Below are 26,564 nucleotides of genomic sequence, written 5' to 3'. Positions count from 1 at the left end.
TTAGAGGTTATTTTGTATTGAAAGTATATGCACTTGGGGGTCAGCTGGTTTTTGAAAGCTACCTTATCTTAACTAGCCATAAAAGAAGCTCCGAACCTCTTTGAGCTATTACCCCTCAAGATGGGGGTAATAAAATAACTCCTTCACAGAGCTGTAAAAAACACACAGTGACACTGTAGCCCGTGGACACTCAATAAATGCCACTCTCCTTTCTTTTTGTCTAGATTAAACGACAAAGTGAAGAAGAAAGCTCTAACATCATTTGAAAGGGATTCCATCTTCAGCAACTTGATTGGGCAACTTGATTACCAGGGTTTTGAAAAGGTTGACATGGTGATTGAAGCTGTTTTTGAGGACCTCAGTGTTAAGCACAAAGTACTAAAGGAAGTAGAAGCAGTAAGTAAGAGGCTTGACACATTTGGATCCTAGTGGAATGAGTGGGGGAAACTGAGGGATTTTTAAAGAACTAGTGGGAAACTCGTGGTTCTCTATACAGCACTATTTGTTTCCAAACATAAGGGTTTTTTTGTTTTTTTATTGGTTTTTTAAAAAATGTTTTTAGCAGTATATGGACTAACAACTTTATTTATTTATTTTTATGTGGTTTGAGGATCAAAACCAGTGCCTCGCATGTGCTAGGCAAGCACTCCACCACTGAGCCATAACCCCAGCCCCTAAACATAAGTTTTTGTGTGAGCTCAGGAACTCTCTATGATAGAAAGGTCAGATCTAAATCATAAGGGAAGAAAATTAAATAGCTTATTAACCTAAACACAGGGTTCATTGGCTTTATTTATGAGGAGAGATCATCACTCAAAATACAAATAACTTGATGGAATTATATAGCCAGATGTTTTTGAGATTTTGGTTGGCTGCAAGTGATAACCAAATTTCTTCTAGGCAGCAAAGGACTCCAGGCAGGAGTCAAATGCATGTTCATGAAAATGCTACTCTGGTCCTCCTCCCAAGTGCTCTGAGACAGGATGACATGAGTAATAGGAGTCCTTGGTGGTGGTATCAAGAAAGAGCCTAGAAAGAGAGAGATGGCAGTAATCTGGGCATGAGGCAGGACCACAGCTAAGCATGTCCCAGGAGAGGAAGAATTGTTGTCAGCCATTTTTGTGTGAGGCGAGAGTGGTAACCATTACACTACAAATTGAGACTGTTGCCAGCCATTTTGGAGACATTAGTTTGCTCTTCCTAGAGGATTTTTCCACCAGTACTTGACACTAATGACACATTTTGAGACTGCTCACTTAGTCATGCCATACAGTCAAGTCTCATTCCACTTTCAATTAACTAAAATCATGGGATCTTTATCACATGTTTACTGCCAACCCAGGTCTTTTCCCTCATGTGCCTATAGAGTTCTTTCTTTTTCTTTTCCCTTTTTTGAATCTTAATGCAATACTTTATCTTTATCTCTGTCATAATTGATCTTATTTTATACTCATCTTTTTGGTATGTTAACCTATCTGCAGCCTTAATTCTCATCTCTGATATTTGGATCCTGCCTATCCCAGACTTGTGCAAATTTAACAGTTGCATCGTCCATGTTTTTCACCCAAGCATTTGAATTAAAACAAGAATAAGTTGGAGGATGGGGCTGTGGCTAGCAGTAGAGCACTTGCCTTGCACATATAAGGCCCTGGTTCAATCCTCAGCACCACATAAAAATAAACAAATAAAATAAAGAATTGAGTCCATTTACAACTAAAATAATATTAAAAAAAAAAAAAAAAAAAAGAATAAGTTTGGATCAGAGACAGAATGCTGTGTTAGAGATTATCCTCCAGGCTAATAAAGTCCACAGTGTTCATGTACTGTGGATATAATTGTAGTGATATACCACTTTTTATTAATACACTATAAAAAAATGAGCTAGGCATGCATGTATGTCTCATTTTTTTAAAGGTCAAGGCAGGAGTAGAGGGTGTCATAAGCTTTCAGACTTGAGGACAGATCCCAATAAGAAGAGGTGTTGAATCCATGCTGAGTCTTCAAATAAATGAAATTTGATTTAAGGCCATCTTGTTAGTATCTAAGGATTTTTCTTTTCTTTTGAGATGCTAGGGATTGAACCCAGGGCCTTACACATGCAAAACAAGTGTTGTGCCACTGAGCTACCAGCAGCCTGCATCTAAGACATCTTATTTATTCAACTGCTGAGATATACTCTCCAGGTCAGGACCTAATGATAGACCATATCTAGACTGAACAGGAGAAAGAATAAGGTCAACACATTCCCCAAAACAAAAGCCTGAGTGATCTGAAATGTCTGGGTGAGTGCTGTTTGTTGTCTCAGCCTTATGGTGAGAGGGTGGGCCTGGCCCACATGACCCTTCTTAGCTTTGCTACAGACTCTGTCATCTCCAGGCCTATGTGACACATTCTTAAATGCTTTTCCCTTGCAGGTGATTCCAGATCACTGTATCTTTGCCAGTAACACATCTGCTCTCCCAATCAATGAAATTGCTGCTGTCAGCAAAAGACCTGAGAAGGTAATCTCTGAACAGAGAAAAACCCTGAAATGTTTTACTGCTTCAGACTCACTGATGAAAGGCTTAGAATATAAATAAGAGAAATCACAGTGTGGATTATGAAGTGGAGGAGTGAGTCCCAAAAATTGGGCACAGGAAAGTTAGGCCATGACCAATGTAAGGTACAGTAATAAGTGAAGTACAACTAAATATACGCACATTGGTTATTTGCATCCTAATTGGTATTGGTTTTCAAACCATCCTTTATCCTCTAATTAGACATTGAAGGATAGGCCCTAAAATAAGAATAAAATATCCATTTGGCCTCAGAGCAGTCTAGTAATTGTTTAGAATAGGTTGATAGGGGTAAGGTGGCCTGTGTCTACCCATGGCTTTGATTAGACCTTCTGCCCAGGACATGAAAAGGCTGGTGCAGAAGCACCTAAGTATTTTAGACCAAAGTAAAAGAACAGTTCAGAGTATAGAAGAAACTTTTGGATTGATAAGTGTAGATAACATTTAATTGATAAAGATCAGTGGTCAGGCTTCAGGGACAGCTGACCTGTGATGGCATCCCTCCCTGCTATTTACTAACTGATCTTGAGCTACTGATTTGAACCTCATGATGCCTTTTTCCTCATCTAGATAACTTGACAAGTTCACAGAGTTATAATGGATTAAATGTTAGAAATAAATGATAAGTGGATTAAAATAGTAGGTATTATTAGTTGTAACTAGTAACTAAAGTGGAGGGAGAAAGCAGAACTGTAAATTAATGAATTAGACTTCTTGCACAGTTTTGTTTTGAAGCCCATCAAATTGTTAGCTTTCTGAGATGGTTTTAAATGTTAGCATAAGACTGGGTATGGTAGCACACACTTGTCATTCCAGCTACTCAGAAGATTGAAGCAGGAGAATCGCAAGCTCAGGGCCAGCCTGAGCAACCCTGTCTCAAAATAAAAAATAGAAAGGGCTGGGGAGTAGTAGAGTGTCCCTGCCCAGCGTGCATGAGGCCCTGGGTTCTCTCCCAAGTGCCACAAAAATAAATAAAATGGTAGGATGCATCAGGATCATTGAGAAGATTCATTAAAACACAGATCCAGACCACACCCTCAGAGTTTTCTAATTCAGTAGGTCTGGCTTAGACTTCGGAATCCATACTTCTGGTGTTCATAGGTGATATTCATGATGGTGGATCTGGGTACTACACTGTGAAAATCACTGATTTAATGAGTCTACAGGTGCATAGGATTGTGCAGAAGTGTTTCTTAAGCTTAGAGTCCTAGTGGTGAGACTCATCTATGTAAAATGCAAATACATCTCTGACAGTCCAGCATATTAACCAATGCTTCTGCCTGTCCCTTCCCCATAAAATGTGGACCTCTCACCTAAACCATCATCATCATTACTGTAAGTGGAATCTTCATCCATTCTTCCCCAGTAAATATAGTTTGGCCTTTAGCTGTGACTTTGGCACTGATTGTTGGTAGACACAGATATCCTTAGAAACAAATGGAAGAGGAGGATTCTGGTTAGCTCACCTTAAACATAGTGTATCTCTCATCAGAAATCCATGGAACTACATGACTTAACTATCAGCAGTATTCCTTATCATATTCACCTTTCCCTCCATTATTTTTCTAACAAAAAATGAAGGTGTCAGGTTCCCTCCTCAGCATTTGTAGATCTGTTGGCTTTGGCTGTCTTTGCCAGGTGATTGGTATGCACTACTTTTCTCCTGTGGACAAGATGCAGCTACTAGAGATCATCACAACAGAGAAAACATCCAAGAACACAACTGCTTCTGCTGTAGCAGTTGGTCTCAAGCAAGGGAAGGTCATCATTGTGGTCAAGGTGAGGAGCTGGGATTTTACAACACATATGAAAGTTCTAAAAGGACTCCCTATACCTCCAGATTTGATAACTGTTTTCTGGAGCAAATATAGCAGTTTCAGATAATGCTGTCCCCTTGGTTGTTTCTGGAATATGACAGGATCCTCCCACTCATTCCAGGCCTTGAAGGTGACCATGAAACAATTCGTTGTGCCAGACTATCCCAGAATAACTTTCTTTGCAATTTAATATTAAGGACTCTCATTGAGATTTTAAATTCCCTTAAACTTTGAAATCACAGCTGAGAAAGCAAGACTTCTTGGACATGAGTAGTTCCAGTCAAAAGCAGACAATGAGTTCACCTTCTTTCCCTTGCAGGATGGACCTGGCTTCTACACCACCAGGTGTCTTGCACCCATGATGTCTGAAGTCATACGAATCCTCCAGGTGGGTATTACTTTGTGGAGCATTTGAGGCCTCTTCCACTCCTTCACTCAGGTCTCCAAACTGAAGATGTCAACAGGAGGTACAAGGCTCCTCTGAGTACGCTAACTCCTGCCGCTTCTTCAGGAGGCCCTTTTGTACCCACCGTCTCTGTGCAGGAGTGGAAGTCATGTAGGCCACAGTAAATGGGCAGAGTTTGAACTCTGCTCCCTTAGACACTTGCCCAAACAGGAATCTCAGCGCTCTGCAGCACTGCTCCTTGGCAATACTAATGTATTTTACAGTCATGGTGCTCTCAGCCTTGTCACCTATTGCATCTTCTTAGTATTGAGATTCAGAATTGCAAACATGGAAGGAAGTAGATAATTTGTTCATCTCTAAACTTCCTTCAAGTGCTATAGATCAAGAAGTTGCACACTTTCCACCTGTGCTTCCCTGCATGGAGTGCCAGTCCTGGGCATAGCCAGGTAAAACCCAGAGAAATTTTGCACAAGGCTATGCCTGGGGCTAGCCAGAGGAGTCGTTCTGTGTGTGTGTTGGGGAAGGATCTGCGATGGCCTTTCCCTGAGGCCCCTGCTTCACTTCCTATTCAGGAAGGAGTTGACCCTAAGAAGCTGGATTCCCTGACCACAGGCTTTGGCTTTCCTGTGGGTGCTGCTACCCTGGCGGATGAAGTCGGTGTGGATGTAGCGAAACATGTGGCAGAAGATCTGGGCAAAGCCTTTGGGGAGCGGTTTGGAGGTGGAAGCCCAGAGCTGCTGAACCAGATGGTGTCCAAGGGCTTCCTGGGTGAGTAGGCACAAGGAAACATGACTGGCACCATTAGTTACAAAGTTCTGAGCATGGTCTTGAGAACATAGAATCACAGAAGGCCCACAGGGAAGAGTGTTTCTTAAACACTTAAGCCTGGTCATAGGGAGTTTCAAAAATGATTTCCTGGGCACTTAGGCCTATAAATTACAGACAAAAGACAGAGAGAAAGCAGGTGTGGTGGTGCACATCTGTAATTTCAGCAGCTTTCGGAGGCTGAGGGAGGAGGATTACAAATTCAAGACCAGCCCAGGCAGCTTAGCAAGACCCTGTCTCAAAATAAAAAGGGTTGAGGATATAGCTCAGTGGTAGAGCATCCCTGGGTTCAATCCCTAGTACCACCAAAAAAAAAAAAAAAAAAGGTCTAGACTTCTAGGTCTCTGCCACTACCAGGTCCAAGAGGCATTTCTGTTCTACCTCTGCTACATCTGTGGAAATAGCAAAATCTCTGCTAGGCCTTGCCTCCTGGGGCCTGGTGTTATGTATCTGGACATGAAAGCTCACCTGAGCAGCCTTTTCAAGCAGATACAGATTTCCAAGCTCCAGAAATCACAAGATCTTCCTTCCTTCTCTGTCAGCTCTTCTGATAAAGATAGAATTTCAGGGTGAGCTGGATGCACGGAAAAGACTGGAGCTTTACAGCAGGTAGCAGAGACAGGCACTTGTGGCCAGGGCTGGGAGAACAAGTGGTGATGCGCCTCTTCTTTTCTTCTTTTAGGTCGCAAATCTGGGAAAGGCTTTTACATTTATCAGGAGGGCTCGAAGAATAAGAGTTTGAATTCTGACATGGATACTATTTTTGCAAGTCTGAGGCTTCCTGCTAAGCCCGAGGTGTAAGTCAGTTTGAGTGGCTCAGGGCAAGGAAACATACATTTCTGACAGCCCAAAGCTTCCTGGCCCCTGTTCTATTTCCCTTATGCTCACCTGAACCGAGAGAACGCTCCTGAAGCTGGCACAGGCTTTCTAGGCATGAAGCCCTTACACATGCCCTCAGTCTTGCAGACATCAGGTGAGAGTGGGTGGAGCCTGGCAGAGGCCCTGCCTGCACTAGCCTTCCCTGGGAGGGTCCAAAGAGCAGCTGGAAGGGTGGTCATCTTGGCTCCTTCATCCTCCCAGCTCTTGATTATCACTTGTGAGCACTTGATTATCCCCTTGTGCCAGACCCTCATGGGTGCTCAGTTTCATATCACTTAGGACAAGTAACACCCCTTTTTTCCAAGGGAAAGCCTGGGCCTCCCAGGCTGACTTCTCTGCAGAATGAGAGGTTTGGTCCTGCCTGGCCACAGGGCTCCCAGTACCCACCCACACTTCGTACTCAACCCCAGCTCTGCTTGCCTTCCTGTTCCTCTGCCTAACTGTCTCTTCATGTTGGCAGCTCCTCTGATGAAGACATCCAGTACCGTGTGGTGACAAGATTTGTGAATGAAGCAGTGCTGTGCCTACAGGAAGGGATCTTGGCCACACCTGCAGAGGGAGACATCGGAGCAGTCTTTGGCCTTGGCTTCCCCCCTTGTCTCGGAGGTTTGTCTGCAGGCTGGCAAGTCTCCCTTCATCCTGGTGCTCTCATTGCTGCCTCTTTCAATAAAGTCCTGTTTCTCTGTCCAGGTCCCTTCCGTTTTGTGGATCTATATGGTGCTCAGAAGATAGTGGACCGGCTCCGGAAGTATGAAGCTGCCTATGGAAAACAGTTCACCCCATGCCAGCTGCTCATTGACCACGCCAACAGTCCCAGTAAGAAGTTCTACCAGTGAGCAGGCTCTCCCGCCCTGCTCCATCAGTGCACTAACCCAGCTGCCAGCAGCGCTGCTTCAAAAGTGCCATCTGGGTGTATCAGGAAGCAGAAGGAAAACCAAGCCTGGCCTTGAGTTTGCTCCTTAATTAAAGTGCCTTCAGCTCTGACCATCTCCTTCCTGGTGAAGTCTGACTATGAATTAGAGTTTATACTTCATATTGGAAAGTGGAACCCACTGTGCTCCTTTTCTAAACCCTGAAGCCCAAATCAGCAGCTAAGAGCCATCCAGAGCCACTTTTGTTGCCTGTTCCTCCCAGGAGGCCAGTGGTGGCTAGTGGTGGCGAGGGCATTTCTGTACCCAGCCCAACAGAACAACAGTAAAAACCAAACTATCACCCACTTGGTTTGGTTCTTTTTCTTGTGTCTTTGCCCTTCTGGCTCAAGCCCTTCTTGAGGACATGAGCTGGAATAAAGCCCTGTCCCTTTGGAGTAGGAGGGTACTGGGGGAGTTCTGGGCATCTGCTTGAGAGAGACTGTGATACCAGAAAGTGGGACTTTTTGTGCCCACAGCCATTTAAGCTTAACTGCTTAAATGCTTTGGCAGGGCTGCTCACAGGGGAAATGACCCTGGGTACTGAGAGCAGCAGAATTATAAGAGGAATGGTGTGCCAGGATGCAAAAGGTATGACTTTCCACAAACTGGATCTCCTCACTGTATGCTGGTACCCGTTTCCTTTCCTGGTATGCCTCATGCATGATTGCTTCTCAGCATGTTTGTGGCAATGTCAGAGTTAAACAGAGGAGATGACATTTCTCCAATGCAGGAGTCCTACATGTGCTGGCCCACACCAGGGAAGATGAAAGATGCCTGCATGGAGGTGAGAGGTGGCTGAGAAGCAGCAGAGACCGCAGCCTCCCCCATTGCTATCACCTCATCTCTCCCCACCCCCGTCCCTGGTGTACTGGGTTCTCACACTTGTGTTCTGGCAGTAGTGCCCAGTTGGATAAACAGTGTTGGGCTCCTAACTGGGTCTGGCAGAAAGATCCACACTGAGTTACCAAGTGTGTGCAGAATCCTAATTCAAGTCCCATAACACTCGGTGCATTCTAAACTCAGATACTGCCCACTCTGCTCCATTTGCAAGTACTTAAAGCATTTCCCTAGTCCCAGCTCAGGTGTTGGGACTGGAAGTATGAAGTTTAGCTTCAACTCTACTAAACACTGGTTGCTATTTGCTAGGAAGGCAAACCATACAACAGTTATCTCTTGAGTTGGGATTTCTGGATGACCAGTAGAAGACAGAATTGATCCTCTGTACCAAGGCCTTGAACAGGTTTCTTATTCTTTTCTTTTTTTGGCACCAGGGATGGAACCCAGGGGCACTTAACCACTGAGCCACATCCCCAGCCCTTTTTATAATTTATTTAAAGCCGGGGCATCACTAAGTCGCTGATGCTGGCTTTGAACTTGAGATCCTCCTGCCTCAGCCTCCCAAGTTGCTGGAATTACAGGTGTGTGCCATCTAGCCCATGAACAGCTTTCTGTGTGTGGGGATCTGAGAGCCTCAGATGCCTATAATGCAAAAAGATGAAGTTGAGCCCAGATTTGACATCTGGGTCTTTTCCATCAATAGCACCAGGTGGGTGTAAATTATGTCCAATCAGTAGGAGTTGGCGGGTTCTTGTAGGGTAGCAGCCGGTGAGGTGCTTGCAAAAGGGAGTAAAGGCTGCTGCCAGCTGCCTCTGGGGACATATGAATAGGCTACATCCACACACCATCCCAAAGCCATCTCCTGCCTGGAGGCATGTGCATGGTGCCCATTGGTCATTGTGACCCTCCAAAAGAAAGCTGTTGACACCCAGAATTCCACTTGCATTAATCTCCAGGGGCCTAGCATTTATTTCACTAGTCCTTGAGGATTCATGAAAAAAATCTGTGAGAAAACCAAATGTCTCTGTTCCTGTGCTGTTTTCTGACTTCCCTCCCTCAGAAGGAGCAGCAGCATGGCTTACCTACTCATAAAAAGAAACCCAGGAAATAAATATCTAGGCAGACTCAGTAAGGCAGAAAAGAAGGCTACCGCCTATGGGCCCTGACCCAGTGAACATTAGGAGTAGTGTGCTTCAGATTGTGGTGACAGTGAAGTTGGTGGCATGGGCTTGTACACAGTGACCCAGAGGTCTGGAACCAAGGAGGTCACCAGGCTCCAGAGCGAACGGTGTAAAGATCTGCTCTGAGGTACATGAAGGCGAGCAGGAGGAGTGAAAGGCAGGTTTTCCAAAGCTACCCTCCTTTTTCTCACCTAACTAACTTCCTATGCCAGTGACAGAAAACCAGGGAAGGACACTGAATGTCCATCAGAGCCCAATGCTGGGGGCAGGAGACTGGCAGGAATGTGGGGTGGTTGACCACTGCTTGCCTCTAGAAAGAAGGAGCAGCTGACCGAAATCCACCTGCTCTTCCACAAAGCAGTCTTCAGAGACAAGTCTACCTGACAAGACGGATTGCTGGCTGTGGTGAGGAGCAGGAGCTGGGGCTAGAAACCAATGGGGAACACCTGCCTCCCTAACTAGATAGGTCAGCAGCAGAGCTGTGCTCTTCCTAAGTTGTCACCCAGAACAAGAACCCAGGGGTGGAGCCTCTGAGGTGCTGTGACACAGGCTTGTACTTGAACCTATGCTCAGGGCCAGGCACCTATATCATGGGAAAGCAAAGGGAAGGAAGGGCATCCCAGAGACACAAATCGCACCCCTAACTCTGGGTCAGCCACAGGCCAGAAACCCACAGAGCACATAGGAGAGCGGGCACTTGGGGCATTTGTGCTTAAATTATGGGCCATCTTCCCTTCTCTCTAACCTGAACCTACAGGTTTGAGAAGCATGTAATTGTGAAGGATTGCTGCCGAGCAGGGGAAGGTGTCCCATCACTGTGAAGGCCACCTCTTGACACACCACCACCCTCCCCACTAAAAATCACAGCAAATGCTTCACCAGGTCTAGTACATGGTGTGCCTCCAACCCCCTCCCCATATACTCTGCACAAAGGCAAGATGTCCCCTTGCAAGGATCTGAGCCCTGAAGACCACCCAAAGTGTCTCTCCTGGTAACTCTGAGTGCTGCCGATCAGTCTTGTCTTGGAAAGATTCTCCCACAGGCAGGCCCTGCCTCTCAGAGTCCCTGGCAGACCCACGACTAGTCCCCAGAGCCTCGGAGCCAGCATTCCAATAGTGCAGTGACTGGCAGGGCAGTTCATATCTTGGGCCTCCAGCCTTTGATGAACTGCATAATCTTCTTGACCTGCAGCTTGGTGAGGTGGAAGTCGTCGGCCAGGATATCCTCACTGAGCTGCACAAAGATGCTTCCATCAATACGCTCTCGGGCGAAGAAGCTCACCACATCCTCAGAGAGCCCAATGAAGCGCAGACTGCGAGAGACCTCCTCCAGGGAGAGCGCAGATAGGTCTGCAGGGGGCTGCCAGGAGGGGGCATCCCGGCCTCCAAAGCCTGGGGCTCCATCCCGGGGACTGGCAGGAGGACCCTCCATCCGCCCTGGGGTAAGAAAGAGTCGGGCTCCTCCTGCCTCAGGCCCCTGCAGAGCAGCTGGTGACAGTGAGGCAGGGACCGGCCTCAGCACCAAACCTTCTGGCTCAAAGGCTTTAGGGGGACCAAGTGGCGAAAGGCAGGGTCCAGGCCCAGGTGCCCCCATGACTCTGGGCTCCTGACAGCGCAGCAAACCGAGCTCTGGAGAACTGCTCTGCCCTAGTTCGAAGGGATCCAGGGGCTCCAGGGCTGGTTCTTGCCACTCAGAGGATGACGGAGAAGAGGGAGGAGCAGCTGAATAGGCCTGGCCAGGGGAGGCTGGGCCTGGGGAATGTGCAGGGCTGGAGGTAGCCAAGGCACTGGAGGAGGCTGTGGGCCCAGAAGAAGCGGCAGGAGGGCCTGTTGGGTAGGTGGGCCCTGAGAAGGGGTTGGGAGCTCCTAAGGGAGCAAAGCGTCTCTGGGAGTGGGAGGGCTTAAACAGAGGTGGACAGCCATGGTAGGTCTTGACTGGGGTGTCAGCCCCCAAAAGGGAGGGGGCTCGACCACTCAGGGGCTCTGCAAGGGCCCTAGAGGCCTGGCTGGGCTGTGTGGTTGTGGAGGGCAGAGGACCTGGGGGTGGGCGGCTGGAGGACTCGCCCACCTTGCAATCTCCCCAGGTGCAAGGGTAGCAATAGAGGGAGTAGGCATCTGGTGACGGGGAGCCACTGCCATTGCGGGAACCCGTGCTGTAGCAGAGACACGACACATAAGACATATAAGGCAGAGCAAGGCAATAAGGAAGGGGTCACACACAAGGCAGCAGACCACAGCTGTCAGTCATTCCCACATCCTGCCAGCACACCAGCCCCCAGGCTGAGGCCCCTGGGACTGCCCTGTTCTTTCTTCCAGCATCCCCAACACAGAAAACACAGGTGGGAAATTAAAATTAAGTAAAATTTGAAAACTAGCCAGGAGCACTCCTGCAGGAGTCCCAGGAAAGAACCAGAGTCTTGCTCTCAAACCCTCCTCCTCACTTAGGAAGGAAAGGAGCAGAGGGAGGAAGAGACAGGGCAGGGCACAAGCCACACCTCCTACCTTTTCTCAGCACTCCCCACCTCCCTTCCCTTGATGCACCTTAGGAGAACCCAGGAACCAGGAGAAGGGAGGGACTCACCCATCCTGGAGGCCAGAGGAATAGTAGGAAAGGCTGGAGCTGGGTGAGTGGACAGGCTGCAGCTTGGGGAAGCGGGGCGGCACAGGGGGGCTGCCTGAGAGCCGGCCACTGCCACCCCGGGGAGGCACAGGGGGTGCATTCAGGAGGCGGCACTCTTCTTTCACCTGCGGGCAGAGAGCCATGACTCCACTGTCACAGGCAACTGACACCCCATAACTTCCCCTTTCCAAGTAGCTGGGAGAGGGTTGTCTGGGACTGACACCTTGCCCAGGTTTGCCAAGAGGCTGCCTTGCCAGACACCCCAACTACCCACCCAGCCACTCACCACCCCAGCCTATTTCATCCACACACACTTTTGCCACAGTACACACCTATTCCCCTGTAAGTAGATTTAAAAAAAAAGGAAAGATAAACAGACATATTCCTTCCTCAAGAAAAAGAGGAAAACTGTGTGATAGAGGAAACAAAGGTAAGCAAAAGTCACTGCCATCTGGATCCCTTCTTTATAGGTAAAGCACCTCCCTATGCTTTCTTATAGATCAAATACTTCCTGGGATGTTAATGGCATTATGGGTAGGGAAAATGTTCTGTGGACAATTAAGCTTTGGAAACTCTGTATTAAACAGGTTTCTTGGGGCTGGAGTTGTGGCTCAGTAGTAGAGCACTTGCCTAGCATGTGTGAGGTACTGGGTTCGATTCTTAGCACTGCATATAAATAAATGAATAGAAATAAAGGCCCATCAACATCTTAAAAATATATTTTAAAAAAATTAAAAATGAGGGACTGGGCTGAGGATGTGGCTCAAGCGGTAGTGCGCTCGCCTGGCATGTGTGCAGCCCGGGTTCGATCCTCAGCACCACATACAAAACAAAGATGTTGTGTCCGCCGAGAACTAAAGAATAAATATTAAAAAAAAAAATTCTCTCTCTCTCCCTCCCTCTCTCTTTAAAAAAAAAAAAAAATGAGGGACTGGGGTTGTGGCTCAGCAGTAGAGCTCTCGCCTCACACGTGGGAAACCCTGGGTTGGATCTTCAGCACCACATAAAGATAAATAAATAAAATAAAGGTACTGTGTCCAACTACAACTAAAAAATAAATATTTAAAAATTTTAAAATGAAGGTTTCTTTTAAAAAGAAACAATCAAGTTTCCTTAATGCAGGACTTTTCAGAGCCTTTAATATGCCACCACTCTTGTGACTCTCAAGCAAAGAGATGAAGGCTAAGAATCACACTCAACATTTTCTGAACTTATTTCACCACAGGACCTTCTTTTTACTAAATGACTTAAAGGATTCCGGAAGCTTCCAGGTGACACTTTCCAGACACGCCCAAAATCTCTGAGGTTGGGGGCCTGCTGGCACCTTTGCTCCCATACCTCCCATAACACGTCCCCTGTATCCCTTCCTACAAATACTCTTGAGTGTTGTCTTTTTCTCCCTTCCCCGCACTCCTTTGTCACCCTCTGCACGCACTCCAGGGTCATCATGAAAAGCTCGGCAGCCTCCTTTGAGGATACAGCTACGAAGCTGCCCTCTTGGCAGCACCTTCCTCAGTCCCAGGAGGCTCACTCACCGCCTCTGATTTGGGAGGGACGGGAGGCGGCGGCGCTTCCGGCTCGCGACGCGGAGACCCCGCGGCTCCAAAACAGATGAGGTCTGGCCCTGGGGGCGGCCGGGGGCGGCCCTCCGCGAGGGTCTCGGGAGCCTGATGCGCCCACAGCTCCTCATAGGGGATCTCGGCGGGCGGCGCGGCGGGCTCGGGCACACCTGCCCAGTCCGGGCTCACGTACTCCTCCTGGTCGCGGTCTGTGGAGGGCGCGGGCGGGGGCGGGCCGAGTGCACGCGCGGGCCCCGGGGCGCGCGGCGCAGGCAGGCAGAGGCGCGCGCGGCGCGGGCTGGCGCAGTCGTCGGTGAGCTCGGCGGGCGCCTCGCGCACGGCTGTGGAATACTCGTCCGGGTCGAAGCGCTCCCGGCAGTAGGAGGCGCTGTCGCGCACCAGACGCTCGACACGCGGGTCCCCGGCCAGCAGGCCCTGTGGCAGCGCGAAGCGCGGTGTGTCGGTGAGCAGCAAGAAGTGCAGAGGCGCCGGGCCTTCCCGGCGCAGCGCCAGCCCCAGCACCACGGTCTTGGAGATGATGCTGACCAGCTTGTAGCAGTGGCCTTCCCGTACCGGGTGCAGGTCGTAGGGGTTGCGCGGCGGCCGGCTGGGCACCAGGACGTTCACTGGCAGCCGCACGCGCTCGATGATGGCGCGCACTGTGTGCTCGCCCTCCTGCATCTGCAGCTCCAGCGGGCTGCGCGTACTGAAACGTCCCTGGCACTGGAAAGGCAGGCTCAGGCTCTCGTTGGTGCGGTGATTCATGCAGATGAGGCAGGGCATCTTGCCTTTGATGGGCCTGGCACCCCCACCGCCGCCCGCAGCTCCCGCGCTCCCCGGACCGCCCACCCCGGCCAGCGCCCCGGCGCGGCCCAGCTTGCGCAGCAGCGTGGTAAAGCGCGAGCGCTCCTTGGTGGTCTTGGCGCACAGAATTTCTGCCTGGCCCATGAGGGTGAGCTCGTCGCCCGCGTGCAGTGTGAAGTTGTACACCTCGCTGTCCTCGCTGAACTCGCCCGACACCACCTGGGGAATCCCACAGACAAGACCAAGCTTGGCCAGGGTCCCAAGGAAAGCCACGCGGGGCTGTCCAGGTCAGGAGAGCAGCACTCCCAGGACTGAACCAGAGCAGCTCTGGACGGAAGGTCAGGAAACCCATGCCCCTTCCTGGAAAGGCCATGTGGAGGCTTTGCAACCTTATGGGTTGCCTGTGGGGGCCTTGAGTTACCTCATGTGACAACTCTCACTTCTAAGAGTTGCTGTGGGATTGAACAGACTTTAAGTACAGGGAAAGCATTCAGTAAATAGCAAACTTACTACATCATCTTTGCCATCTGGGTGATAATGTCCCACCCATCCAACAAGGCTGTTAAGAGCAATGAACTCATGGATAAGTAAAGGGTTTATTGGCCGGTAGTAGTGGCCTATGCCTGTAATCCCAGCTGGCGGGAGGTTGAGGCAGGAGGATAGCAAATTCATAGTCAGCCTCAGCAAAGTCCTTGAGGCCCTTGGCAATTTAATGAGAACCTGTCTCAAAAAAAATTAAAAAGGGATGGGGATGTGGCTCAATGGTAAAGCGCTCCTGGGTTCAATCCCTAGTACCAAAAAGGAGAAGAAAGAAAGAAAGGGTTTATTATCAGTGAAGAACTTGCTGCACAGACTAGGACTCTGCACTGTGTGCCCACTACAGCCACACCCCACACACACCAAGGGATGCTAGGGCAAGTGCCAGGACAGGCTCTCCTGAAGTATCTCCAAGTCATGGCATAACCCTCCCCCAAACCACTCCTGCTACACCACCTGTCCCAAGAAGTCCTTAGGCCCTGTTCTTCAGACATTGCCTGATTGTGCCAAAAGCCCTCAATGAGTTCCCAGAAGCCATTCTCCCTCCTAAACCCTAAAGGCAACTCTCCAGTCACTATCAGGGTTGTTCCTGAGGGAGGGGCCATGGTGAGGGGCACCATGCACAGTGCTGGGAGGACTGACCTTGACACTGAAAGTGATGGCTTCCATCACAAAGATGCGGTCAGGGAAGACACTGGCCACCTCCTCCACACTGCTGAAGTATCTCACCGGCTCCCGCACATCCCGGGCCTGCTCCAAGAGCTTGAACTTCCCTGTATAGGGGATTACAGATTGCTGGGGTGGGCCTGCCTTCTTGAGGCCTGCATCCTAAGAGCCCCCTAGGCTCCTACTTCTTGCTACGTTCATCTCAGCCAGTCCCTCTGGAACTCAGGTGGGCAGAAGAGGAGGTGTTCTCTAGCATGGGTTCAGAGGGAGGGTCATCTAGCTCAAGCCTCAAGGGAGGAGGTGAGCAAACAGAGCCCAGCCAGCATCCTGGTATTAGCATCTTCTCCTGTCTTAGCATCTCCTCCTGTTTTAGCTTCCCGAGCTGCTGGGATTACAGGTATGCACCACCATGCCAGGCAGGGACTATGTATTTTGCTAACTCAGCAGATGCCCCAGCAGACAAACTTTAAAGAAGTGATGCTAATCTGTGACACTGACACTTCATGTAAACTATCTCACCTCACTGGCCACATATCTTTTATGTGCCCACCCACATAAGCACAAGGACCACTTTGAACCACCCTGCCATTGATACATGGCCTCTTCCAGTTTTTTTTCTATAGAATGAGTCTAATACAGATGAGCGAACAACAAATGGAGAGAAGACGAGGTGTCTCTAGTCCTCCTGGTAATTGGTTCTGTCACAGTTCACTCACATATTTATGACACAAACATATGGTGCAGCCACATCTGCTGAGTCAGCAAAATACACAGCCCTTGCCTGGCATGGTGGTTTACACCTGTAATCCCAAAAGCTGGGGAAGCTAAGACAGGAGGAGATGCTAAGACAAGGATCTGGCTGGGCTCTAGTTGCTCACCTCCTCCCTGAGGCTTGTCAGTCACCATGCTAGACCCTTTAAGGGGAACAACTCTGTTTAACTTTGCCCTCCAAGAAATTCAGACACAGTGGGTGAGCCAATAAGTACTTAATGATAGCAGGATGTGACAGGTGTTATACCAGACTCATGACAAAAGAGCTAGAGGACTGCTGGGTTGGAAGAAATCTGCCCAAGAGAGGGCGAGGAGATCACTGAGCTGCACCTTAAGAATCAAAGGCACCAGACACAGTGGCATAGGCCTTGTAATCCCAGTGATTTGGGAGGTTGAGACAGGAGGATTACAAGCTTGAGGCCAGACTCAGCAATTTAGCAAGACCCTGTTTCAAACCAAAAACTGGAGGGCTGGGACTGTAGCTCAGTGGTAGAGCCCTTGCCTCACACTTGTGAGGCACTGTGTTCAATCCTCAGCACCACATAAATAAAAATAAAGACATAAAAAGATACTGTATCCATTAAAAAAAATAAAAACTGAGGATGCACCTCATTGGTAAGAGCCCCTGCTTTAATACTCCCATTACAAAAAAAAAAAAAAAAGGTGGGGATGAAAGGGATTTTACAGAATGGGCATTCCACATGACAAATAGCACAAGCCAAGACAGGGACACAAATTGTGCATGCCTGAAGGGAAGACAGAAACTGTATTTGAAAGGGCTCTGGATGCTGTGCTAAGGCAAGAGGACTTTATTCTGTAAGAAATAAGGAAGGTTTTGGACAAGGATAGACCATGATCCAGGTGAACTCTATTAAGATGAACGGAAGACCAGTTGGATAAACAGTTCAGTAACAAGTTCTGGAAAAGATCCAGAGAACAGGAAAAAAAAAAAAAAAACCAAGAAAGAAAGAAACAAACAAAAAACCAGACCAGTGGATACTTGGAAGGGAGACTCCTTAGATTCAAATGACAGGAGAGATGAAGGAAGAGACAAAGGATACTCAGCTTAGAGGTGAGAATGGAAAATGGCAACCTCCAGGTTGACCCCAGTGGGAACCTGGAGGGAGCATGTTGTGGGGCAGTTTCTGGAAGACGGAGGAAGGGGCCTCTAGGTGGTACTTCCAGAACAGCACCACCAGTGAGGGCCCAGAGCCTGGGGACACCTATTCAGAATAACAGTAAATACCAGTGCACAGGTGTCAGCCTCAGCTGTCAAGTTTGATGGCTCAGGGAAGAGTAGCTGAGGGACCCTTGGGGGACCCACATCCTAGAAGAATGCCCACACTGCCCGCACAATGTTGTATACAGTATGTGTTGAAGGAGGGTACTGAAGTCCCGAAAGTACACTCAGAGACCTAGACTAAGATATTCCAGTCACAGGCCATGAAGAGTAGAGGGCCAGGGTTAGGGCCAGGGCCTGAAGCACAACATCAATAAGCTGGGAGAGAAAGCAAGCAGGGAAGCCAAGAAAGAGAAGGGAAAGGTAAGAGAACATGCCTGAGAGCGGGCTGGGAGGGGAAGCCCCATTCCTGCCCTAACTCCCTTGGATGCTAAAGAAAGAGGTTTCAGAAGTGCCAAGGCCCCAGAGGGCAACAGAAATTAAAAGGGGAGCTGGGCATGGTGGCCCACACCTGTAATCCCAGCAGCTCTGGAGGCTGAGGCAGGAGAATCACAAGTTCAAAGTCAGCCTCAGCAATAGCAAGGCGCTAAGCAACTCAGTGAGACCCATCTCTAAATACAAAATAGGCTTGGGGCTGGGGATGTGGCTTAGTGGTCGAGTACCCCTGAGTTCAATTGGAAGGAAGGAAGGAAGGAAGGGAGGGAGGGAGGGAGGAGAAAAAAAAAAAGAGAGAGAGAGAGAGAAATTAAATGGGGAGAGGGTGCTGGGGTCAAGAAGCAGGAACTCTGCTACCTTACCACCCGTTAGCGAGCAGTCCCCTTCATCCGTAGCACCTCCCCCATATCCATCCATACATAACCTCCGCCCCAACCACAAGCAGTCAAGCAAGAAGAAATGCTCGCTGCCCCCTGTGGGGAGATTTGGAGCCAAGTCTGGACTGAAGCCTAGGGAGGATGTGGCAGGGAAGATCGATGTAACCATGGCACCCAGCACCGCCCCCCTCGGCCGCTCAGCACCGGTCATTACTGGTGGGAGGAAGGAAGAAAGACCTCCTGGGAGTGATGCTTCGGCCCTTGGAAGCCTTCTCCTCCCCACTGAGGCTTCCTCTCCAGCCTCTCCCCAATAGGGACGCAGGGTCCCCCACCGCTTTAGGGATTGTCCCACCCTGGCCTCCCTCGCCCTGCCCCTAATCCCTGCCGCGTTCTTCCCAGAACACATTTGCGCAGCGCTGATCCGCCCTTCGATTCTGAAGCACTTTGGGGGCTGCAGCAGGTTTTTTTCACCGCCCCTTCCCCCAGCAGCTGACCCCAGCTCAATAAAGACCCCCAGGTGTAGCTACGTGGCAGAGCGCTCGCCTAGCGCGCAAGACCGAGTTCCATTCCCCAGAAGCACATATAGAAAGGGGGAAATAAGAATACGGTGGATGAAGCACGTTTTTAGAATCAGTCGGCCACCAACCAGCTGGGGGACCCTAGGCAAATTATCTAATCTCCCCAGCTGCAGTTTTCCGTCTGTAAAATGAAAGCATTCTACGTGGCTCACCCCGCGCACCTGCCCAGTGTTCCGCAGGGCACAACTTCAGGCAATGCTGGGGAAGTGGCGCCCCCTGGGAACGACGCGCAGCCCCTCAGCGGGGATTCTCAGCGAAATCAGGTCTTTCCCGACTTCAGAGGGCCGCAGTGGAAGACCCGGGTCACCAGGCAGCGTCGCCGGTTCGCCCTCCCTCTTCTTCCTTCCCCTCCCCCACTTGGCCGTGGCTCTCTCCGCGGTCCGCAGCCGGGCGCCCTGCCCTCGGAGCACCATTACTAATTCATCCGGAGGGCTCGGCGCCTGGCCTGCACGCAGCCTCCCTCGTCAACCCGAGGCCGCCCACCCCGCAGTGGCCCAGCGGGAAGGCCGGGCTGGGGCGGCCACCCTCGGTAGGCCAGCTGTCGCCCATTGCGCCCACCCTACTCATGCCTACAGGGAGCACCAAGAGAGACAGATGACAGGGCTGAGGTCCCCTGGGCCCATAATTCCCGGGAAGACTCTGTACCTTGGTTTCCCAGTTTTAATCATGCAACTGAAATGAAAGAAGTCCCTGCTGAAGTCGCTTTTCTGTCAGTGAGGGCTTTACCCAACCTTTGCTTTATTCCAAGACCTGATAACTCTCCCGGAGCTGCTGCCAGATCCTGAGGCTAGGACATTTCTAGCTCGAGGCGGCCCCCAAAGCCTGCAGTCAGGACAGAACCCAAAGTCAGGAAGCCACTGGGATAATCTCCTCACCTTTTCATGAGTGTGAGGAGGTTTGGCAGTAGCAACCCCACGCGGGAAGGGGGGCGTTGTAAAGAGCTGAAGTCTGTGAAAAGGGCTTAGCCCTGTCCCAAATCAAGGGGAGGCTGATGGAGGTAGTGGCACCTGTCAATGGGACTACAAGACTTTTCAGCTCAAAAGGTTCTCAGCTTTTGTTGGGAAGTTACACTGCAGTGAAAAACACAGGACTAGCTACTGAAGATCTGGAGTCTCAGTCTTGGATAAGTTAAGGGACGTGTCCCTTTCTCACAAGCTAGCTGTGAGGATGAAATAACTGCTCCACCCAGGGTCTGGAACAGCTGTCACACCCTGGCTCAAATGGGATACTCTAGGACTGGACCACCAGACTCCCATCCCTCCCACACCAGGGACGACAGCCCTGCATTCTTGGCACCATGCAGCAAGAACCAGTCCAGTAGTCAAGACACCTCACTGCTGGTCTTTACCTTCCCTTACTTGCTGTGTGACCCTGGGCAGGTCACTGTCCTCCTTAGGTACTAGGTTTCATCATCTGCAGAATGAAAGGGCTGCTTTTGTTGCTGTCAGCAGAACCTTTTCTTCAAACAAAATCTTTGCCCCCAGCAAATATTAGGGATTGAACCCAGGGCTGCTCTATCCCTGAAGTACATCCCTAGCCTTCTTTATTTTTTATTTTGACACAGGGTCTTACTAAGTTGTTCAGGCTCCTAAGACGCTGAGGCTGGCCTAGAACCTAAAATCCTCCTGCTTCAGTCTCCCAAATTATTGGGTTTACAGTGTGCACCACAGTGCACAGCAAACAATCTTATACAATCACCATCATAAATAAAAGACATAAAAGTATAATCCTTAATTCAAAGCTTTAACATTTGCTTATAAAGCCAATCAAGGAAAGCAGTGAGTTTAACCCAAAAACTAGGAAAAGAGAATCAACGCTGACAGGGATTGCTAGGTTTCTGAAGGTTGATTGGACAATACTGAGATCCTGGCAGGAGATCTTTTCGATGGGGATCTGCACACACAAAAAAAAGGTTAATGAGGCAGCTCAAGGCATACACTGAAGGCCTTCAATTAGGGGTAAGATTTAATTTGTAGTGATTTAATCATTACCTTAAAATCTATTCTAGGGCTGGGGATGTGGCTCAAGTGGTAACGCGCTCGCCTGGCATGTGCGGGGCGCTGGGTTCGATCCTCAGCACCACATAAAAATAAAATAAAGATGTTGTGTCCACCGAAAACTGAAAAAAATACATAAATACTAAAAAAATTTTTCTCTCCCTCTCTTCTCTCTTTCTCTAAAAAAAAAAAAAAAAAAATCTATTCTAAAATAAAATGTGAACAAAGGTCTGTAAACCCGAGAGCCACCTCTCCAGAAACCCAAGACTCCACAGGACAACAGGGACACCACTTGGCCCTAACTCCCACCCTGGCCCTAACTACCACCCTGTCTGCCATGTCCTTCCTCACTCACCTCTGCAGCTTTAATGAAAGGTGATCACCAACAGCTTCCCCTCTACCTCTGTTCTCCCAACCCCCAGCCCAAAGCCTTTATGTCATCTGTCCCTGGCTGGGCACACCTGGGTATTGCAGGGGGATGTCGATCTTGGGCCCTATGACATAGTGGCCCTCTTCCAGGGTATGAGCTGTCACCGTTGTCCACTGGCGGCAAGAGTGGATGAGCAGGATGTCTCGCTCACTGACGCCCTCAGCATATTCCCCTGGGAGAAGAAAGAAGGACAGAGGAGGAGGGAAAGGAAGAGGGAACGTTAGGAGGGACAGAAAAACAAGCAGGGTGAACTCCTCAGACCAAGACCCTGCCTGGTGACAACTACCCATGATCTGATCCCTGTCCAGGTCAGCAACACTCAAGGGACAGGTGGATGCCAGCTGTGGCTTTTCGGCTGTGAGTCAGGCTTGAGCCTCTCAGAGCCCTGACTCCCAATGGGGCCTCCCCCCTAGCCCAGCCAAGGCCCTCATTCATCACGGAGTGCTTGCTGTCCTGGCCTGAGAGGAGCTGGAGACTCCCAGAGGATGAGCACAGCCGGCCTCTGCCCTCCAAGAGCCCTCAGGCCTCCTGGGACATGAGAACAGCAAGTTTGATGCACTAAACAGAGAGTGTCTGGGGACTCAAAAGAGTAGAACAGTGGCCTGGGCTGGGGGTGGAGTGAAGGAGATAAAGATGGGCTGGAGATGGGCACTGAAGCTCAGGACCAGGCAAATTCACCCCAGTAGAACCCTTGGTGCCCAAGCCAGTGCCAGGCAGGCAAGGAGGGCCTTGTTGGGGGAGTAGAGAGGTCTGAGAAGGGGCTGTCCCTTGTGGGTCCCAGCTGTGAGAACTTCCTCAGAGCCACAGGTCACTGAGGTCAGGAGAATGGCAGTGTTACAGGAGCTGATTCCGGGCTTTCTCATGGACAGCCTTTCCGCCCACTGCATAGGCTATAAGCCCTTCCAAAGGCAGGGGAAGAGCCCCTGATACCATACCCCATCTCACAGAAGTCCTTCCTCTCCTGGCCCTTCATAAGGGGGTGGAGGGGGGCAGATTTAAAAGGCATTAGTGGGGAGCCCAGTCCAGGAAAGCAGCACTGGGGCTGAGGCATTGGAGTTGGAAAGGGCCTGAGCCCAGGAGACTGCAACCCCAGCAACGGTTTCCAGGGGAGCAGGACGGGCAGCCCAGCTTCCAGGAGGTTGATGGGCAGGCATCTCCTGGCTGCAGCTGGTGGACAGGGTGGGGGTGGGGGTGGGGCACTACTCCTTCCCAGTCCCCTCAGACACAACTTACTAAATTTCTGCCAGTCAGCCAGACTGGAAATGGTTTACTCTGATGGCTCAGCCTCCATAAAATGTGTGGCCTCCATTAAGATGGGGGTGGGAGGACGGGAGTGGTATTCAAGGCTTGCAGTGTTCCTACTGGTGTGGTTGGTGTGTGTGTGTGTGTGTGTGTGTGTTACAGAGAAGGTGTCACCTGAGTCTTCCTCCTCAACTCTTCACCTCCTGGGACAGAAGAAGCTCTGAACTCTACAATCTCTTGCTGGAGCTCCGCTGAGCCCCTCCCATTCTTCCGTAGGAACACAGGCCAAAGCCACACAGACATACACCAAGAGCCATGGGTCATGATCACCAACAGTTCAATCACAACAGCCTACAGAGACAGGTACTTGTCACCCAAACAACATCACTCAAATTCATGACGCCACCATGGGGTCTCTCCCTAACACAGAGGCACACAGGGACCTTCAAGGACACACAATCTGATCACATTCACACTCTAATGGTGAACACAGCCAGAGGCACACACTGACAAAACCGCAGGGCCACCACAGCATTGTTCACTTATCCTTTCATTTAATCCACAACCTTTGTTAGGCAAGGATGCCCTCCCTCTAGGAGCCTGCAGCTGAGGACAAGAAACTGACCATTATAATGGGGTGCACAGCAGGAGACAAGACAGGTGCCAACAGAGCCCCCAAGCAGCTCTATTAGACTGAGGAGCTCAGAAAAAGCGCCCAGGCAGGGGAGATGTCCAAGACGTTGTGTGGGAAGTAGCCAGGAAGCACCCAGGACAGCATATCCCATTTACACGCAGACGTACACAGCCTTGCTGCTGACACCGACAGTCTCAGGATCACAGGGTGACCATCAGAACCGATCCCGAGAACAAAAGTGGGACAACCAGGCGGCCCCGGCATGTGTGCTCTCTTAGGGAGTGCTCAGGGACACGCTGACGCTCTCTGATCCCACTCCGTGCCGCTGTGGGTCGGAGGAGGGGCTGCCGGGCCGGCGGAAAGGAGAGCAGAGGAGCCCTATTAGCATTCAGGGAAGCGAGTGTGCCAACGCGGGCCAAACCCCTATTCTTCTCACACACAAAACCCCCGGCCTGGCAGCCAGCCCCAGCTCCCGCCCCTCCCCCAGCCAAGCAACCCCTCTTCCCCCAAACGGTCCCCTCGATCCATGCAACCTCCAGGCGTCCCTTCTCAGGCCCCCATGTACGGTCCCATCAGCGGAACAGCCCGGGACCCTGGGTCCTATGGAGAAGTGGGTCCAGAGGTCGGGGAGTGGAAGGATCTTGGGGGGATGTCTGGCGGCAGGGCCCGCTCACTCGGGCCTCTCCGGAAGGTAGCCTGTCCGTCCGCAGGACCGGAGGCCGCTCTCCGGGATGTCAGAAGAGGGTGCAGAAAGAGTCCTAGAAGGGGCCAAACGGGACTAGGGAGTGCCAGAGGGGGAAAGACGGAGTAAGGTGCCCAAGGGATGCGGCAGGATGAGGTGGGAGGCCACAGACAAAGGGAACGAGGGGGGCGCGGCCAGGGCGGGGGCTAAGGGGCAGCGGGGAAAGGGGTGCACCGACGGGACGGGCGCGGTGGCTCGACTGCACTCCGGGCTCCCGAGGGGCCAGAAAACTCAGTCCAGGGCTCTATCCCCGGTTTCTGTCCCGTGCCGGTCCGTGGGGCCTAGGAGGCGGATCCTGGGCTCGTGGGCCCGGGGTGTCCTGGGGAAGCGCTCTAGGAGCCGCGTGGGGTCAGCCCTCGGGAGCCGGGAGGGCAAGGACCGAATCCTCCACGCGGCGCCGCCAGCACCTGCAGAGCCCCGGGATTTCCCCCACGGACCCCAGGCCCGCTCCCCAGGCCCCTGGGTACCTGGTCCGAGGCAGGCGAGCGTGGGCAGGCGGCAGCGGCTGACGATGAGATCCAGCGGGAAGGCGCCCATGCTCCAGCGCAGGCCGGCCAGCCCGGCCGCCAGCTTCTCCATGGCATGGGCGCCCCCGGGGCCGCCGTCCCGGGGCCCCGACGGCCAGTCCCGCGCGGCCGGGGCTCCGCGCCCGCCGCAACCTCCTGGGGCCTCCGCGTCGCTCCAGGGCAGGCAGCCCCGCCGGGCGGCGGGCGTCACGTGGCCGGCCTCCCGCGGGGCGCCCGCCCCCTCCTCGGTCGGCCCCGTCGCCCCCGCCCCTCGCCCCGCCCGCGCCTGAAGCCAAGGCCCGCCCCCCTCCGGCCGCTAGCCCGCGGCGCTCCCCGGCACCCAGGTGACAGCCAGTGACCCGGGAGATGGGGAGGCTGGGAGGAAAACGAAGTTCCGAAGTGGTATCTGCGCGGCCGGGTGGAGATGGGCCTCCCCTCCCCAGCGGAATATGTCTGGGTCCCCTTTACCCCCTGGAAGGGATGCCGCGCCCCTTGTGACACGAGAAGTCCCCCGAGATGGTCCTGTTCCATTACCCAAAACGCCTGTTCTGAGTTCGGGGGCTGCAAACCTATCAGTGGTTCCTGCTTCTAGCGTCCAGCTTCGCAGAGCCGGTCGAGGCAGCTTCGTTGTTCCCACTTCACCGTGGAGCAAACTGAGGCGTAGGAGCAGGTGACAGTCAAAACTTGAAACCAGGTTGACTGCAGATCTCATTGCCTGGTACCACCCGCTGCTCCTCCCTCGTAGACCACTTTCCGAGTTCCTGGCGCCTTCTTACCCGGTTTTCACTAGTCCTTGGGTCCATTCTGTAAATGAGGAAACTGAGGCTTGAGCTGGTAACCAGTGGTCAGTTCTCCCAGGTCGTTAAACATTTGAGTTACACCCCCAGGCCTGCTCTTCCTTTCCTGGTCTCCTCCTCCTTCCAACCCCTTTAGGCTCCAGCTCCGGTGCTCGCTTTGGGAAGCCCTTCCCAGAAGCTGCCGGTGTGGCCTTGGCCTCGCTACCCATCCTGAGAACCCCTTCGCCCTCGGTGTGTCTGCGGCGCCCTCTGCAGGTGGTCAGTGGCTGGTGCAGGACTGTAGCTGGCAGGCCGACAATGCTACACCAATAAGAAGTGGGCCTTGGTGTACCTTGGCTGATCCTTCAAGGGCCTCATTGACTCTAGTCCTCAGCCTGGGGACCCTCGGGAGGGCCATACATACATACGAAACCCTCCCTTCTGAGGTGACAATATCCGGCCTAAACCCCAAGAGAAATGTCACCATATAGGATGAAAACTTCTCAGGAAAAGAGATGTTTTGTATGACTGGCCCCATCTCCACCTGTTGCAAGAGGGAACTGAGACTCTGAGAATGGAAGTGCTTTGCTCCAAGGTACACAGAGTGAAGGAGAAGAGCCTGACTGAAGGCTGGCTGCCACTCCATGCCACCTGCCCTCCACACCATCCCTCACCCACCAACCACAGGGGAAGGCTTTCTTTCCCTTCAGCCAACCCAGTGATTTGGGGTACCTTGGGGATCCAATTTCTCCTGGGGCTGGGGTGGGTGGGGTAATTCTCAGGGAAGTGGGAAGGAGATAGGTGGCAAAAAGGACAAAGAAATCAAGCTGGTAGTAGTGTCTCATGACTGTAATTCCAGTAATTTGGGAGACTGAGACAGGAGGATTACAAGTTCCAGGCCAGCCTCAGCAATCTAGTGAGGTCCTAAGCAAATAAATAAAAAGGTCTGGGATTGTAACTTGGTGGCATGACACCTCTGGTTTCAACCCTCAATACAGAGAGAGAGAGAGAGAGAGAGAGAGAGAGAGAGAGAGAGGTGAAAATACAGGGCTCTAAGAAGGGAATAGAAGGGTGAAGTGGTGAAAAAGGCCAGTGAATGGAAAGGTTGTACCCTAGGTTCATTTTTCTTTCTACCCCATAGGGTCTCTCTTGAGTAGGGTGACCATATGTCAACCAAACTGGGATGCTTTAGAGAGTAAAGGAGGTACTCACTGCCTCCCTGCCCTGCCAGGACAACAGGCATAACCCAGACACTAGACAGCAGGTGTAAAAGGGAACTGGGCCCTACACGGAGACACCA

The 26,564-nt window shown here is 51.3% G+C and overlaps 2 protein-coding genes across 4 annotated transcripts in view; one reads left to right on the top strand and one right to left on the bottom strand.

The window, feature by feature from the left end:
- Positions 1-7,698, top strand: part of Hadha (hydroxyacyl-CoA dehydrogenase trifunctional multienzyme complex subunit alpha) — a 41,267-nt gene extending 33,569 nt beyond the window's left edge. The window contains exons 13-20 of the mRNA XM_076833177.2: positions 225-396; positions 2,415-2,501; positions 4,194-4,334; positions 4,692-4,760; positions 5,351-5,546; positions 6,286-6,400; positions 6,943-7,088; positions 7,173-7,698. Of these exons, the coding sequence (XP_076689292.2) occupies positions 225-396; positions 2,415-2,501; positions 4,194-4,334; positions 4,692-4,760; positions 5,351-5,546; positions 6,286-6,400; positions 6,943-7,088; positions 7,173-7,318 (1,072 nt within the window). The 3' untranslated portion in view covers positions 7,319-7,698. The remainder of the gene's footprint in view (positions 1-224; positions 397-2,414; positions 2,502-4,193; positions 4,335-4,691; positions 4,761-5,350; positions 5,547-6,285; positions 6,401-6,942; positions 7,089-7,172) is intronic.
- Positions 7,699-10,452: 2,754 nt separating this feature from the next.
- Garem2 (GRB2 associated regulator of MAPK1 subtype 2) lies at positions 10,453-24,722 on the bottom strand. Of its 3 annotated transcripts, none has more exons than XM_076833174.2 (6): positions 24,450-24,722; positions 21,396-21,536; positions 15,573-15,703; positions 13,566-14,612; positions 11,992-12,155; positions 10,453-11,563 (listed from the first exon to the last, which is right to left on the bottom strand). In XM_076833174.2, the coding sequence occupies exons 1-6, from the start codon at positions 24,559-24,561 to the stop codon at positions 10,549-10,551; spliced, it is 2,610 nt and encodes an 869-aa protein (XP_076689289.2). In that variant the 5' UTR covers positions 24,562-24,722; the 3' UTR covers positions 10,453-10,548. The 3 variants fall into 3 exon arrangements, 2 of the variants coding, with proteins under 2 accessions (XP_076689289.2, XP_076689290.2); XM_076833175.2 differs by lacking the exon at positions 24,450-24,722 and adding an exon at positions 23,408-24,432; XR_013088613.1 differs by lacking the exons at positions 10,453-11,563; positions 11,992-12,155; positions 13,566-14,612; positions 15,573-15,703; positions 24,450-24,722 and adding exons at positions 20,667-20,830; positions 20,929-21,056; positions 22,781-22,957; positions 23,408-23,484.
- Between the last annotated feature and the right edge of the window lie 1,842 nt (positions 24,723-26,564).

Source organism: Callospermophilus lateralis, chromosome 14, assembly GCF_048772815.1.
Source record: "Callospermophilus lateralis isolate mCalLat2 chromosome 14, mCalLat2.hap1, whole genome shotgun sequence".
NCBI classification, from domain to species: domain Eukaryota; kingdom Metazoa; phylum Chordata; class Mammalia; order Rodentia; family Sciuridae; genus Callospermophilus; species Callospermophilus lateralis.
This window is presented reverse-complemented; position numbering and strand designations above follow the sequence as displayed.

What these genes read in the sequence shown, in the direction of transcription:
- Garem2 (XM_076833174.2), bottom strand. Translation starts at nt 24,561, where the DNA reads ATGGAGAAGCTGGCGGCCGGGCTGGCCGGCCTGCGCTGGAGCATGGGC. An exon ending in CATCCCCCTGCAATACCCAG is followed by an intron (nt 15,704 to 21,395) that starts GTGTGCCCAGCC and finishes TCCCCTATACAG; the next exon opens with GGAAGTTCAAGCTCTTGGAG. An exon ending in TCCCTCCCAAATCAGAGGCG is followed by an intron (nt 12,156 to 13,565) that starts GTGAGTGAGCCT and finishes CTCTGCCCGCAG; the next exon opens with GTGAAAGAAGAGTGCCGCCT.